The sequence below is a fragment of the Arctopsyche grandis genome, chromosome 4 (genome assembly GCF_051622035.1).
Source record: "Arctopsyche grandis isolate Sample6627 chromosome 4, ASM5162203v2, whole genome shotgun sequence".
In the NCBI taxonomy this organism is placed as follows: Eukaryota; Metazoa; Arthropoda; class Insecta; order Trichoptera; family Hydropsychidae; genus Arctopsyche; species Arctopsyche grandis.
Window position 1 is genome coordinate 33834054 of NC_135358.1, and position 12740 is coordinate 33846793.

The 12740-nt window shown below is 34.2% G+C and overlaps 2 protein-coding genes across 2 annotated transcripts in view; both read left to right on the forward strand.

Annotated features, from left to right (window-relative positions):
* LOC143911157 (uncharacterized) overlaps positions 1–12740 on the forward strand; it is a 369714-nt gene that overhangs the window by 251909 nt on the left and 105065 nt on the right. The window lies entirely within an intron of this gene.
* Positions 213–10263, forward strand: LOC143910543 (acylphosphatase-2). The gene is made up of 3 exons (XM_077429054.1): positions 213–439; positions 9717–9843; positions 9920–10263. Exons 1-3 carry the CDS (start codon positions 376–378, stop codon positions 10032–10034), a joined length of 306 nt encoding a protein of 101 aa, XP_077285180.1. The 5' UTR covers positions 213–375; the 3' UTR covers positions 10035–10263.

Sequence of the window (12740 nt, forward strand, 5' to 3'; positions counted from 1 at the left end):
GTTATCTCAGATACACAGACAGACAGACACACAGATTAGCGATATTATATACATATATGATATGGAGATTTTTGGCCAAAATTAATTGGCCGTCTTCAAGTATGCTTTTACATAATATGTCTATAAGAGGGTTTTTAATGTTATTTACAAAGTATTGGCACCGGTCGATAAATCGCCCTTCTAACAGGTCAGTGGTGAAGGTTCAGACGTCCGTATTACGAAACGCTGCAAACAGATGACGCCGTTTCGATCGGTTTTAAATAGACTGCAACTGGTGGACTACTTATAATAGAACGAAAGCCAACAGTGAGCTGATCTTCAGACAGCAGTATAGGCCAGTGGTAGCAAGGACAGCCAGCAGAGAACACGTTCAACATGGGTGCAGACAGTGCCAACCCCATCGTCTCCGTCGAGTTTGAGGTGTACGGAAATGTCCAAGGTATTTACATACATATCTACCAGTGGTATTGTCTATACTTCGACGAAACGTTACAAATTTTCTAACCTACATAAGTGCGTGCTTCAAAATAGTTCTATTTTACGTGGAAAGTTCTAGGGACGCGGGAAAACCGGAAACGGAAGTTGGAAGCACGGAATCATCATAATCACCATTATAATAATCTTCAAATCATACATGAACGCACATTATTAAAAAATCTCCATCAATATCAAATGAAAACATATAATTAGACTCGAACTGCCAGCTAATTTTGGATATACATATGTAATTTTACATCTATAAAAAATCATGATAATAGCCATGATATTGGCTTAATTGAATGATAAAGTTATGGCACTAGCCCGCCTTTACAAGTGCAGGATGTATTAGACCTGCAGCCGGGTCTGCGCCAGGTACTAGTCGCTGTGTTGTATGAGTGGGTATGTAATCAGAGAAATGTTATATTAATAGAAGTGGCTTTAGGCGTCATATTGTTGTCAAGTGACGATTGTCCACAGACAATCCTAAATGATTTTAGCATCAGTCGTATTTGATGCTTGGTGCTCGACGTATGTCCGATAAAAAATTCTCTGTTTGTTTATATTACTCGCAAGATGGGCAAGCATCGGTAAAAATTGCACAATGCATTCAAAAACACACAATAAACAACATGGGATACATTTTTATAAGTAAATTGATCCGATTGTATTGCGTGCGCTGTAGCGTATTTATAGAGACGTACCGCGTAATATTGACAACAATCATTTATTCGTAAGGGCCCTTCTATTATTATTACATTTCTCTGGATGTAATGTTTCACACGTTCCGGATCTGGTCTAATCTAATCTTACCGTGTGAAGGCGGGCTTAGTGTTTAAATATGATATCGGGCATATGAGTGCTGCAGTTGGTTAAAATTATCGTCCACTGTGGTCAGTAGTCCAATTTTCGACCACTTTTTTGAACGGCTGGAGCTGTATATCGGCAATAACGCGGTGAAGGCTTCCATATCGCCCATCGTCTCTGGTTTATCGGCGTTGACTAGCGAATTCATATATCCCCACAGAACATAATCCAAAAGGGTTAAATCACACGATCTTAGAGGCCAATTGCGATTTTAAAAATAAATTTGCACAATTTGCAAGCGTTGCTCTGATGTAAATATACTCGTGGTAAAATCTAAATTGAGCACAAATCAGCTGTCAAATTGGCTGTTGTTGAAAGAAGTGTAGCAATTCAATAAACAAACCTGTAAAAAAACACTCTTTATTTATGCTCATATCTCTAATCTGGAAGCGTAAGTTCGATTAATCGTGTTTTATAAGCTGTCAGCTTTAGGAACATAGTGTCGGTTTTCTATATGATTGCTCCAATGGTACCCAGATTTTTTCAATTTGACAACTCACCAAACGTGCCTGCCATACTTACCTTAAAGATAAAGAGCTTTGGGAGCATACTGTCGGATTCTCCATGCGATTGCTCTAATGGTACCCAAATCTTTTCAATTTGACAATTTCACAAGCGTCCCTACTTTACTTACCCTAAAGGCAAAGAGCTTCGGGAGCTTATATAGTGTCGGATTATTCATATGATTGCTCTAATGGTATCCAGATCTTTTCGATTTGACAACTCCACAAGCGTGGCTGCCTTACTTACCTTAAAGGCAAAGTCACACAGAGAGGTACGTGGCACGTGATTTTATTAGATGGTTTTATACATGCACAAAATCGCTGGTACGCCAAACTTTTTACGGCGCTATTTTATCCTTGTATTCGGTGTAATACGGTAGTGCAGTGATATTTTATCCTTGTATTAACACACTGAACGGTACAGTGAATTACTGACTAAACGTCTGACCTAAGATATGGTGATCCAGGCGAAAACTCACACCCTAGAGTGTTTCCTGTGATATTTTATTCTTGAATTGACATAAGCTTGAACGGCAATTCCCATATTTGATGAAATGTAAGAGAAACTTGCCGAAATAATAAAATCGTAATAATTAAAAATGGCATGAAAATACGCCCCTCACAGCTGTAGTCCACGAACCTTTTGAGTATGTTATTACCATTAGCTTGAAGTATAGTGCCGGTCTCAAGTAAATCTACTATAATATTTAGTTTCCTTTTACCCTATAATGAATTATGAAGATATATTATACTGTGATACTACATATGTACATATAGCATGTCCTATTGCACATACTTTAGCCGAATGTTCCTCTTATCAGTAAGAAGAAAAATACATGATTCCTATTGGTCAGCTTAAATGTTCTGATCATATATATAATATCGCTATTCTGTCTGTCTGTCTGTCTGTCTGAGATAACGCTCGCCGCACTATAATAGTCGTTTCGATTCGATATACATATGTACGTCACAGCTAAACCACTGCCAAAACGTATATACGAATACAATAACAAAAGAAAAAACTTCTATATATGTACATATACTATTGGTTACCAATGTTTCCCCTTGGCAGAGAATTTACCGCCACCTTTTGAAAATTTATTTAGTTAATTTTTCTATTGGTGTTTTATATTATTTACATTAAGGTATGTAGGTAGATAGTTTTTACCTTTTTTCCATATTAAACAATTAAATATAATTATTAAATAAAATATATTTAAAATCCGACCGCGTGGGGTCGAACACATGACCAATGACACATTTATTTTAATTTTTTTTTGTGCCAACACCCATGATATTTTATCGGGTACAACACTAGTCTACTAATATATAATTTCGAAAGAGTCTTTGTAAGTATGTAAGTGTTGTTGGTTCGTAAATCCATGACGTCATCGAACAAATGGATATTTAAATAAATTTAAATAAAATAAAACTATTTAAATAAATTTAATAAAATGTTTACTATTAGATTAATACCGAGCGAAGCCGGGTAAAAACACTAGTATTTTATAAAGCTCGTTGACCAACAGTAATGGACACCGAAAGTAAGCTTAATGCCAAGCTAAATTTTAATGACACAAGCAGTTCGTAAGTTTAAATTTGGTTTGTTTATATTTATCATTGGATTGAATGTTAATAACAACAAAAGGAAAACAAATAGACTTATTCATTACAGATTAGCCAAAAAATCCATAAAAGACAGTATCACTAGATAAAACAATATCGTCAATTGACTTCAGTTCTCATCTACGACATTTTATCTACGCTTGTAAGGCATATACTAGATTGTAGACTTTAGTACACAGTGAAGTACACACGTAGCACTATTTGCCATATTAATGAATACACGAGTTTCGTAGCCGGGGATTACCCTAAATCTGTTTGGATAAATGGCGTCAATCAATCGTAAACGGTAACGACCTTAATTAATTGATCGTTTGTGTCGCAGACATGTAAAAACAAACGGTCGCCATTTTATTTGTGTGACCATTTCGAAACGGATAATCTCGGTTAAGCGCCAAACAATCGGGGACGAGTAAAAATGTCACCAATCGATCAATCATCGCCTCATATTGCCGAAAACATAAGAATGATCATCACTGTGGATATAATTGAAATGTTACATTTTCGGAACATCAACGCGGAAAAGAAAACGCCAGTTTGACCTGATTTTTATTTTTAATCTACAACATTGTCTTCCAAATACACAAATAATTCTCTTATGAAAATTACAGCGGAATTTTATTATTTTTGCGTGAACTCACGAGATAATTTATGTACACAGACGCTTCTAGAACATCTTTAGATTCGACAGTGGAAATGTCAAATTAAGTTTTTCACATGAAATACTTAATTTCGTAATAAATTTTAATTTAAATACTACATACATATGTCCAATATCCACTCTTCCTTCCTTGCATTCTTTTGCAACTTCTTATAAAGGAATTAAATCATTTTTAGAACGTGACCTCGGAAATCAAACATATGAAAAGCTTTTACATTGTAATGTATATGCATCATGAGTTTTCCACACATTTTCCCTAATTCTGATTTTTGATTTTTAAATGCTTTTTATTATTACTAAATTATGTTAACAATACATCTTATATCTATTTTAATAGCTACTGATCTACTGATTTTTTTCTATTTTACAATTTTAATTTAATTTTGTTAGTAATCATAGTATTATATTATTCTAATGTTAATGTACAGTATAATAGGAAAAAGAGCTCAAAAACCTATTTACAATTCTTATTTCCTTTTTCCTTAATTCACTTGCCTACCATTCACTCTGTTTTCCTTGCAAACTTCTGCAACGTCTTACTATATATCATTTGAGAATTTCTCTAGTTATCATAACATAGTATATCATATATTTTAACTCTTTCTGTTATAAATTTACCTCTTTATCTTGAAAATCACTGTCCCTAGTATTCTCAAATAAAAATCACTCATAGTGTAACATATTTGGGGAAAGGAAATGTTTACTTTTAGTATTTGCATTAGCTACGAGTATACATATACATACATACTAGGTATTGCAATACCGGTATACCGGTAAATTTTAAAATTTACCGATATTTACCGTAAAATATTTGATCGCGAATTAAGTCCCTCATCAAGTTCTTGTTTTCCATATTTAGAGGCTGTATCTCCTGTCCGTCTATCCTGGCTGAGTTGGGCCTTCATGCTCCAGAGAGTGTGATATGGACCCGCCATCGTCCCCTTTTTCACACTCCTTTGGCTAGAACTGTGGCATTTAGTTATTCTCCCATTCCTCGCGGCCTTCGTTTCTTAAATTCACTGGATGGTGCCATTGACATTTGTCACGTCTCTCTTCATTCACTGCACCACTTCCTAAGTTATGGAGGTCGCGACCATTTAGAAAGGTTGAGTTAGTGTTTTTAATTATGATTTTATTATGATTTCATGTTTTATTTAGTTATCCTTTCCTTATTTAATTTGTATATTTGTATATATAATTTGTTTATTTAAATTGTATTTTTTCATATTGTACTTTTTAATCTTTTTAGCACACTCGTCGCTTTGGAGCAATCTGTTAGACGAGTGTGCTTGATTAATTGATTTTGTAAAATAAATAAGTACATATGTATATTATTGCATAATATTACATTAAAAATCAATGCAAATGGCGTATTGTGGATTAGGTTGTCTGGAATTGGTTTATTTTCAGTATTAATTGTGGCAATTTCAAATTCAAAAATCCACTGGCAACACAGACTAACCAAATCGTAAGAAATTTGATCATACTTTTATTTCAATTATGATCGAAACTTTCAAATGGTCCGAACTTTAAATAAATAAATATGATTGGTTAAAAATAAATAATAAAAATTATTTATTATTACGAATTTACTTCAATGCATTTATATGACATTATTCACTTGAGATTTATTTTTAATTATTTACGATACAATCCAAGTTCATGTTGTTAGTTAAAGTAATCACATACAGTTGCCTTAATACACGTCAATATTTTTTTCATTTACCCGTCAATACCGGTAGTAGGAAAAATTATTTACCGTTTACGGTTTGAGAAATTTGACGGTAAATTTCAATCCCTAGTTATACTCAATAGCGCATACAGAATTTAATTTTAAGAAATAAAAATTATTTTTACTGGAAATTCTATCAATTTCATGAAGCGATTATACAAACAAACAAATAAAGAACTCAATCCAATATTTTTTCCTTATAATAAAGCTATTAAATTACTCCTGTCTTAGTATCTCGGAAAAGCTTCTAGTATATTCTATGCATATGTACATACGTTAAGTTTTGAAACTTTTTTACAACCATCGTGAAAAATAATGAAATTGTGTAGGTATTTTGACTACGCGAGATATTGAATTTTTGCGTTCGTATTTTAAGAATGGCGGAAAAATAGACGTGTCAAACGGCGTTATGTTAAAACGCGCAAATAATTCAAGTTACGCAATTTACGTAAAAGTGAATACTATTTTAGTATGAAGTTTGTTTGTGTGTATAATAACAGGATACATTTATAATTCTGAAGCTCGCATTAAAGGCAAGTCGAAATCATGAAGTAAACAAGGAGCGAATTAAACGCAATGTACCAAAATGATGTCAATCCAACTATTATATTGATCATAAACGCTCACATGACGTTTATTTTGATGGTTATTATAATGTAACATAACTGAAATCAAAACAATGCAAAATAAGCTATTTAAAAGTTTATTTCTCATTAAGAATTATTGTTATGAGCTGGAAAATACAGTCGAACTCGGTTATTACGACATTTCCTCGTAATAGTCATTAATTAATTAAAATCTACCACTAAATTATTTTAAAAATACTACTACAGAATCCAAATTTTTTTCTATAAATCTTCTACATGTGTTACGAGTTAAAATTTGCAGATAAATTATTGTCAACGTGTTTACATACAATAGTTTCTTCTAAAGAAGAGTCAGAGTTTTCATGAAGCCTGTGAAATAATTTAAGACAACATCTCGGTACAACCGTGTTCGTATTAAGCAGTTCAACTAACTTTAAAATATAGGAATACAATAGCTCTGTATCCAAATTTCAATGCCAAATATCAGCAATGACATTCTTCGAAGCTGTATGCCAAAATCTTCAACTGGTAAAAAAAATTTTAAACAACTCAAATTCTTCGATAAAATGACATCATACATATGTTGTGTAATTTATATTTTTAAGTTAAAATTATCGATGAGGAAAAATGCTTAAAATAAAATTGATTAAAACACCAACATGTATTCAAACATAAATATGTATAAATAAACGTTTTATTACATATGTACATACACACATATGTATTATATTATATATGCCGTCGATAAAAATATATTTCTGTAAACATCTCATACAAACTTTCAACAGCAACTGATCATAATGATTCAAACGCTCAAATATTATACAAATCATCAGCATCGTCATTTTAAATCCTTTGCCGTTTAATGCTGGATGAAAAATATTTTTCCAATAATCTTTATTACCTATCTGGTGCAACTTTCCCCCATTATACTCATTTTTCTCAATTCTTTCTTCCATTTTCCATTCACCTTGTTTTCTTCTGCATCCTCTTGGATACTATTATAGTAGGTACTTCCATTAACTATTTTCTATAACTTCATCTGACTATTTATTGCCATATTAACCTTCTTAGCATTCAAAATTATGTAGACCAAACATGACAGACTCGTTAAACGGATAAGTTAAACTCGTTAAACCAATAAACGAACAAACTTCCATCTTTACTCTACGATATGGTAGAGTTTGGGTCACCATGTGAATTGAAACCGATTCGACTATATTGGTGGCTATCACTTTACTTTCTTCCCATTGAACCACACCAGTGATGTGTTGCTAAAATCCTATTAGCCGCCTCGTATCTTGGTGAACATCCCTTCCCACGATTTTTTTTTAATTTTAAATTTATAGACTTATTACTCATTGCGAATCTTTTTTTATAGATTTATTTCTATGAGAATCTATAAGATAGAGGCGAGTTTATTAGGCTCTTAGAGTAGTGTACGGGAGCGAAAATATCAATATCATACAGGAACCCAGAATTTAAACTCTTCCAGAACCAAAGGATTATGGATATCACCTATCATATTCTGTAAGGAGTGTTTGATAAGGGCAACGCATCTTCTATAAGCCAAAGAATTTAGACCTAATGATCCAAATTGTACATATTATATGTCGAAGAAATTTAGGCTGCACCTTTAAGATTTCTAGATCTGAAGATAGAGATTCTAAAGTACTTCTAATCCAGACTCCAGATCTGAAGATCCATATTCTAAAGTACTTCTAATCAGGGCGCTATATAAAACGCGAAAAACTGAAGAGTTATTCAAGTAATGCAAGTTCCGAATGAAAATGTAAGCATATCCATCACTGGAACAAATCTCCAAGATATGTCTCACGAATCTCTATTTATTCTCAAAGGCCACGTCCTTCCTAAGAATTTTTCTGATTTTTTGCTTACCATTTACCAAATGATAAGCAAATTCTGAAAGTGCAAGGGGTCTAGAAAAAGTTACAATATGGCATTTATTAAGACTAAAGAAAGTTATCTAATAACCGCGCTTGGATCCGCTTGCAGATCTAAAGAATCTGAAGCTGAACTAATTATTGTGAATGGCAGAAAATTCTACGTAGGTATTGTAAATACATATATTTCAACTGTTGTAGGTACATATATATAATATTATAATTTATCTCTAAAAAGTAAGAGAAAAAAATAATAAAAAAAATTATGAAAAATATATCATTGAAAATCAAAAATATATCATAACATATTATTTAAAATCACTTTATTTTTGAAAATATGTACAAACACACATAAAATATGCACATACTAATTTGACGATCAAAAAGTAGTCCTGGGAAAATCAGGGCTCAAAATGGCTCCCTTTCGTGGAAAATCCAAAATTTCCGTAATCTTTCGTAAATTTTGAAAAAATTTTAAATTCCAAAAACTGACAATGCTAGAAAGTTAAAATTTCACTCATTTATTGTGATTTTCGTTTATTTTACCGCTAGTAGATATATGTATGTATATAAATTTGTTAATTTTACTGGAGGGTTCATCGTACTCGATCTTGCATGTCCTCTGATGAGAAAACTTGAATTAAGCGAACGTTACAAATCAGTAATGATTAATTTGAGAAACCCTGACTCATCACACACAAATATGTCAATATATTATGAATACAAACATATTATTGCGTAGGGGTGGGTGGAGGATCCGAGTAAAAGGCCAACAGTCGTGTCACAGCATTTATTGATGATTAAGGAGATACACGCACTGGCAGTGCTCAGTCCAGAATGACATGATATCGCCTACGTACCGCCTTATAAAGGATAGATCTCTCAGGACGTCTTATCTGTTTACCTGTTGTATAGTCACGTATTCGGATATGTATTTCCACAACATTGGGTGTCCCCGTACCGATTCTGAGAAAGGACTAATAACGGTCATTGTTTAGTTTAAATGCACTTAGAGTCCAGATATAAGCCTGGAAGTAAGTGCAAGCACTTAGTTAATCCGATAACAGATATCCGTTAGTCTAAGTGCAAGCACTTAGTTAATCCGTTAACAGATAACCCTTGAACGGTCACATAGTCTCTGGGATTCTATTCGCTTAATCCGCGGCGTACGTAACAATATATTATTCATATGAACACTTTTAAAAATCCTCTTCTTCGAACAGTGGCCCATTGAGCTCATGTTCTACACCAGGCTTTCTTAAACATCAGAAAAAATATATTTTTAAATTATATCCGCATATTTCTTTAAATTAACGAGTTTATAAAATTTACATATATTAATTATTTATACGTGATTTTCAGGCTTGTATTTCACCAAGTATTGTAAGGATTTGGGAGATCAGCTTCAAATAGGCGGTTGGGTGAAGAACACCAAAAGAGGCACCATTTTCGGCAAACTTCAAGGAACCAAAGACCGCATCGACATCATGTGAGATGAATACATTACCTGGTTGATCTTATGCATAGGTTGTGATAGTCAAATGACATATTTTCGTATTTTCCAGGGTTGATTGGCTAACAAACACTGGATCTCCGGGCTCTAAAATCGAACGCTGTCAACTAACAAACTGGGAAACTCTTGCCCGTCTCGAAATGAAAAGTTTCAGCATCAGATTTTGAAGCGGCACATCACTTCGCTCTCATTTAATATATATTTAATTATTAAGTTTACTTCTATGCGCTTATTACGTTATCGTATTTATATTTTTTATTATTTATTAAGCATAAACTTATTTTACAAAACATAATGTATAAATTAGTTGATAATTTCACTGAAAATCCAAACAGCCTTCATTAAATGAACGTTTATTGTCGGTGTATTAATGTGTAATAAAGCAAAGTAATTTCAAAACATAGTCTTTCACTTATATTTCACCCAAGCCTAATCGTAGACAATCAACATACGGAAAAGTGAACTCATTCCATGGTTCTTCAGATAAGTGTATACATTTCATGAACGAACGAAAAGCACACTTGGACTGTAACATAACAGTTCATAAGCTTTTCATGTATTTCTGATTATCAAAATAACATCATCCTATGATTTCCTCTTAAATACATATACATGAATTATGTTTTGCAACTTCTTCTTCTTGTTAATGCCTTGTCCACATCCGGACGTTGATTATTTGAACCTCGTCGATTATTTGAAGATATCCGCATCGGTCTTCAGCAGCTCGGAACAGCTCTTCGGCGCTCATATCGGTCCACTTAACTTTTTCCTGCCAATCAATTTTTTTCCTTATATTTTCCCCATGGTTTTCAAACGGAGAAATTCGTATTTTGGACCCCGTATCATGTCCGAGGTACTCCATCTTTCTCCGCTTGATGAAAGAAACAAGTTCCCTGCCTCTCCCCATCATGCCGAGGACAGCTTCGTTTGATATCTTTTTGGTCCACGGAATCTTCAGCATACGCCTGTAGACCCACATCTCAAAAGCTTCGACGCGGCTGATCATCTTGGTATTCAGAGTCCACGTCTCACATCCATGTAGTAATACTGTCCAGACGTAGCTCTTCGCGAATCTCAACCGCGTATGAAGATTGAGATGCTTGTTTGTAAGCGCTGCCTTCATTTTTACAAATGCTGTTCTAGCCATCTCGATGCGGATTCTTAGATCTTCATCTGGGTCCATCTCTTCATTCAGCCAGGTACCCAGGTATTTGAATCTTTTTACTCTTTCTATCACCTCTCCATCCAAGGTTAGACTCCCGTTGTCTGTTTGCATTCTATCTACTATCATAAATTTTGTCTTCTTTAGATTTATGCGCAGACCTCTTTGATTGCTTTCTTGATGTACACGGTCTAGAGATCTTTGCAGGTCTGCTAAATTTTCAGCGACTAGTGCCGTGTCATCAGCATATCTTACATATATTGGTGATCGTCTCTTCGCCCACCTTGATGCCCTCCGCCTCCTGGAGAGCATCATGGAAGATGGATTTGGTGTAGGTGTTAAAAAGAGTAGGTGATAGGATGCATCCTTGCCTGACGCCCCGTTCTATAGGAATCTCATCAGTGAATTGATCATCGACACGTACTACTGCAGTCTGATTCCAATAAATATTTCGTAGCAATCTGACATCTCTGTCATCCAGGCCAATATTTTTTAATGTTTCCATCAGGCGAGCGTGTTGGACACGGTCAAAGGCCTTTTCAAAGTCTATAAAGTCGTACACAGGTTTACGGACTTCTCTGCATCTTTGGAGTAGTGTTTTCTATACAGATATACTCGGAATAAATTCTTTTCAATCGAGGTCAACTCACGGGATCGAATCCGGCGCCTCTGGGTGCTAGGCAAAAGCCCAACCACCGAGCCATGCTGCTACATATGATGTAATGAGACTTAGGTGCTACTTTAATATACGGTCTACCTTAGCATGCAATCTACCTTTGAATCGCAGTCGACTATGTTGTTTTTATTTTTATCGTAGCAACCAAATGTTTATTACAATTTTTGTTTTTTCCTGCCGCCCGTCAGCAGATACATATCTCTTAACCAAATCTTAAATGCAGTGGGCCAACCTTAACTTAACCTAACCTATCCTGACCCTTAAATAAATAGGTGTTAGTTGCTAAGATATGTTTTCTGTGTGACAATATTGATGACATAAAATTAAAAAAAAAAGATATCTTAGCAATCAACACCTATTTATTTAACCCTTTGCCTGTGGCAATAAATATAGCGAACAAGCCCTATACGCGGCACCTTTTTCGCGAATTTGGCAATCGAGTTTTCGACCTTAAATACAGATTTTAATATTTACTCAAGTAACCAGATATGTTAATTAACACATAACGTATTATTTTAAACAATAAAATACATAATATATCTCGTAGTTTTGGCGTAATTGTCAAATAATCATTCGTCATACAATTGAGACGTATCGTCGCCATTGTTCAACAGACGTGACGTCACATAAACGAGGTTTCAGTATGGTTCCACAAAAAACTCATTTTGACTGGTATATATTCATTTTAAGCAAATTGAATATATGGCATTCAACTCTCAGTAATATATTCAACCAATTTTGAAACTTAAAACAGTTGAAATAGGCGCATATAAGGCTCAAAATCCCGTGCAAAGTTCAGAAATTCTATGGATGACAGCCGCACTACAGACTTGCCGCGCAAAGCTTCCACAGAAGACGGCCTCGGGCAAACGGTTAAGAGTCAGAATAGGTTAGGTTAAGTTAAGGTTGGCCCTATTCATTTAAGATTAGCTTGTTAGAGTCGGTATTATTCAGTTTCAGTGTCACGTGAGAACTGAGACAGTGAGTTCCCACGTTCAGTAAAAACGTGAAGGTAGACCGCATACTAAAGTACCA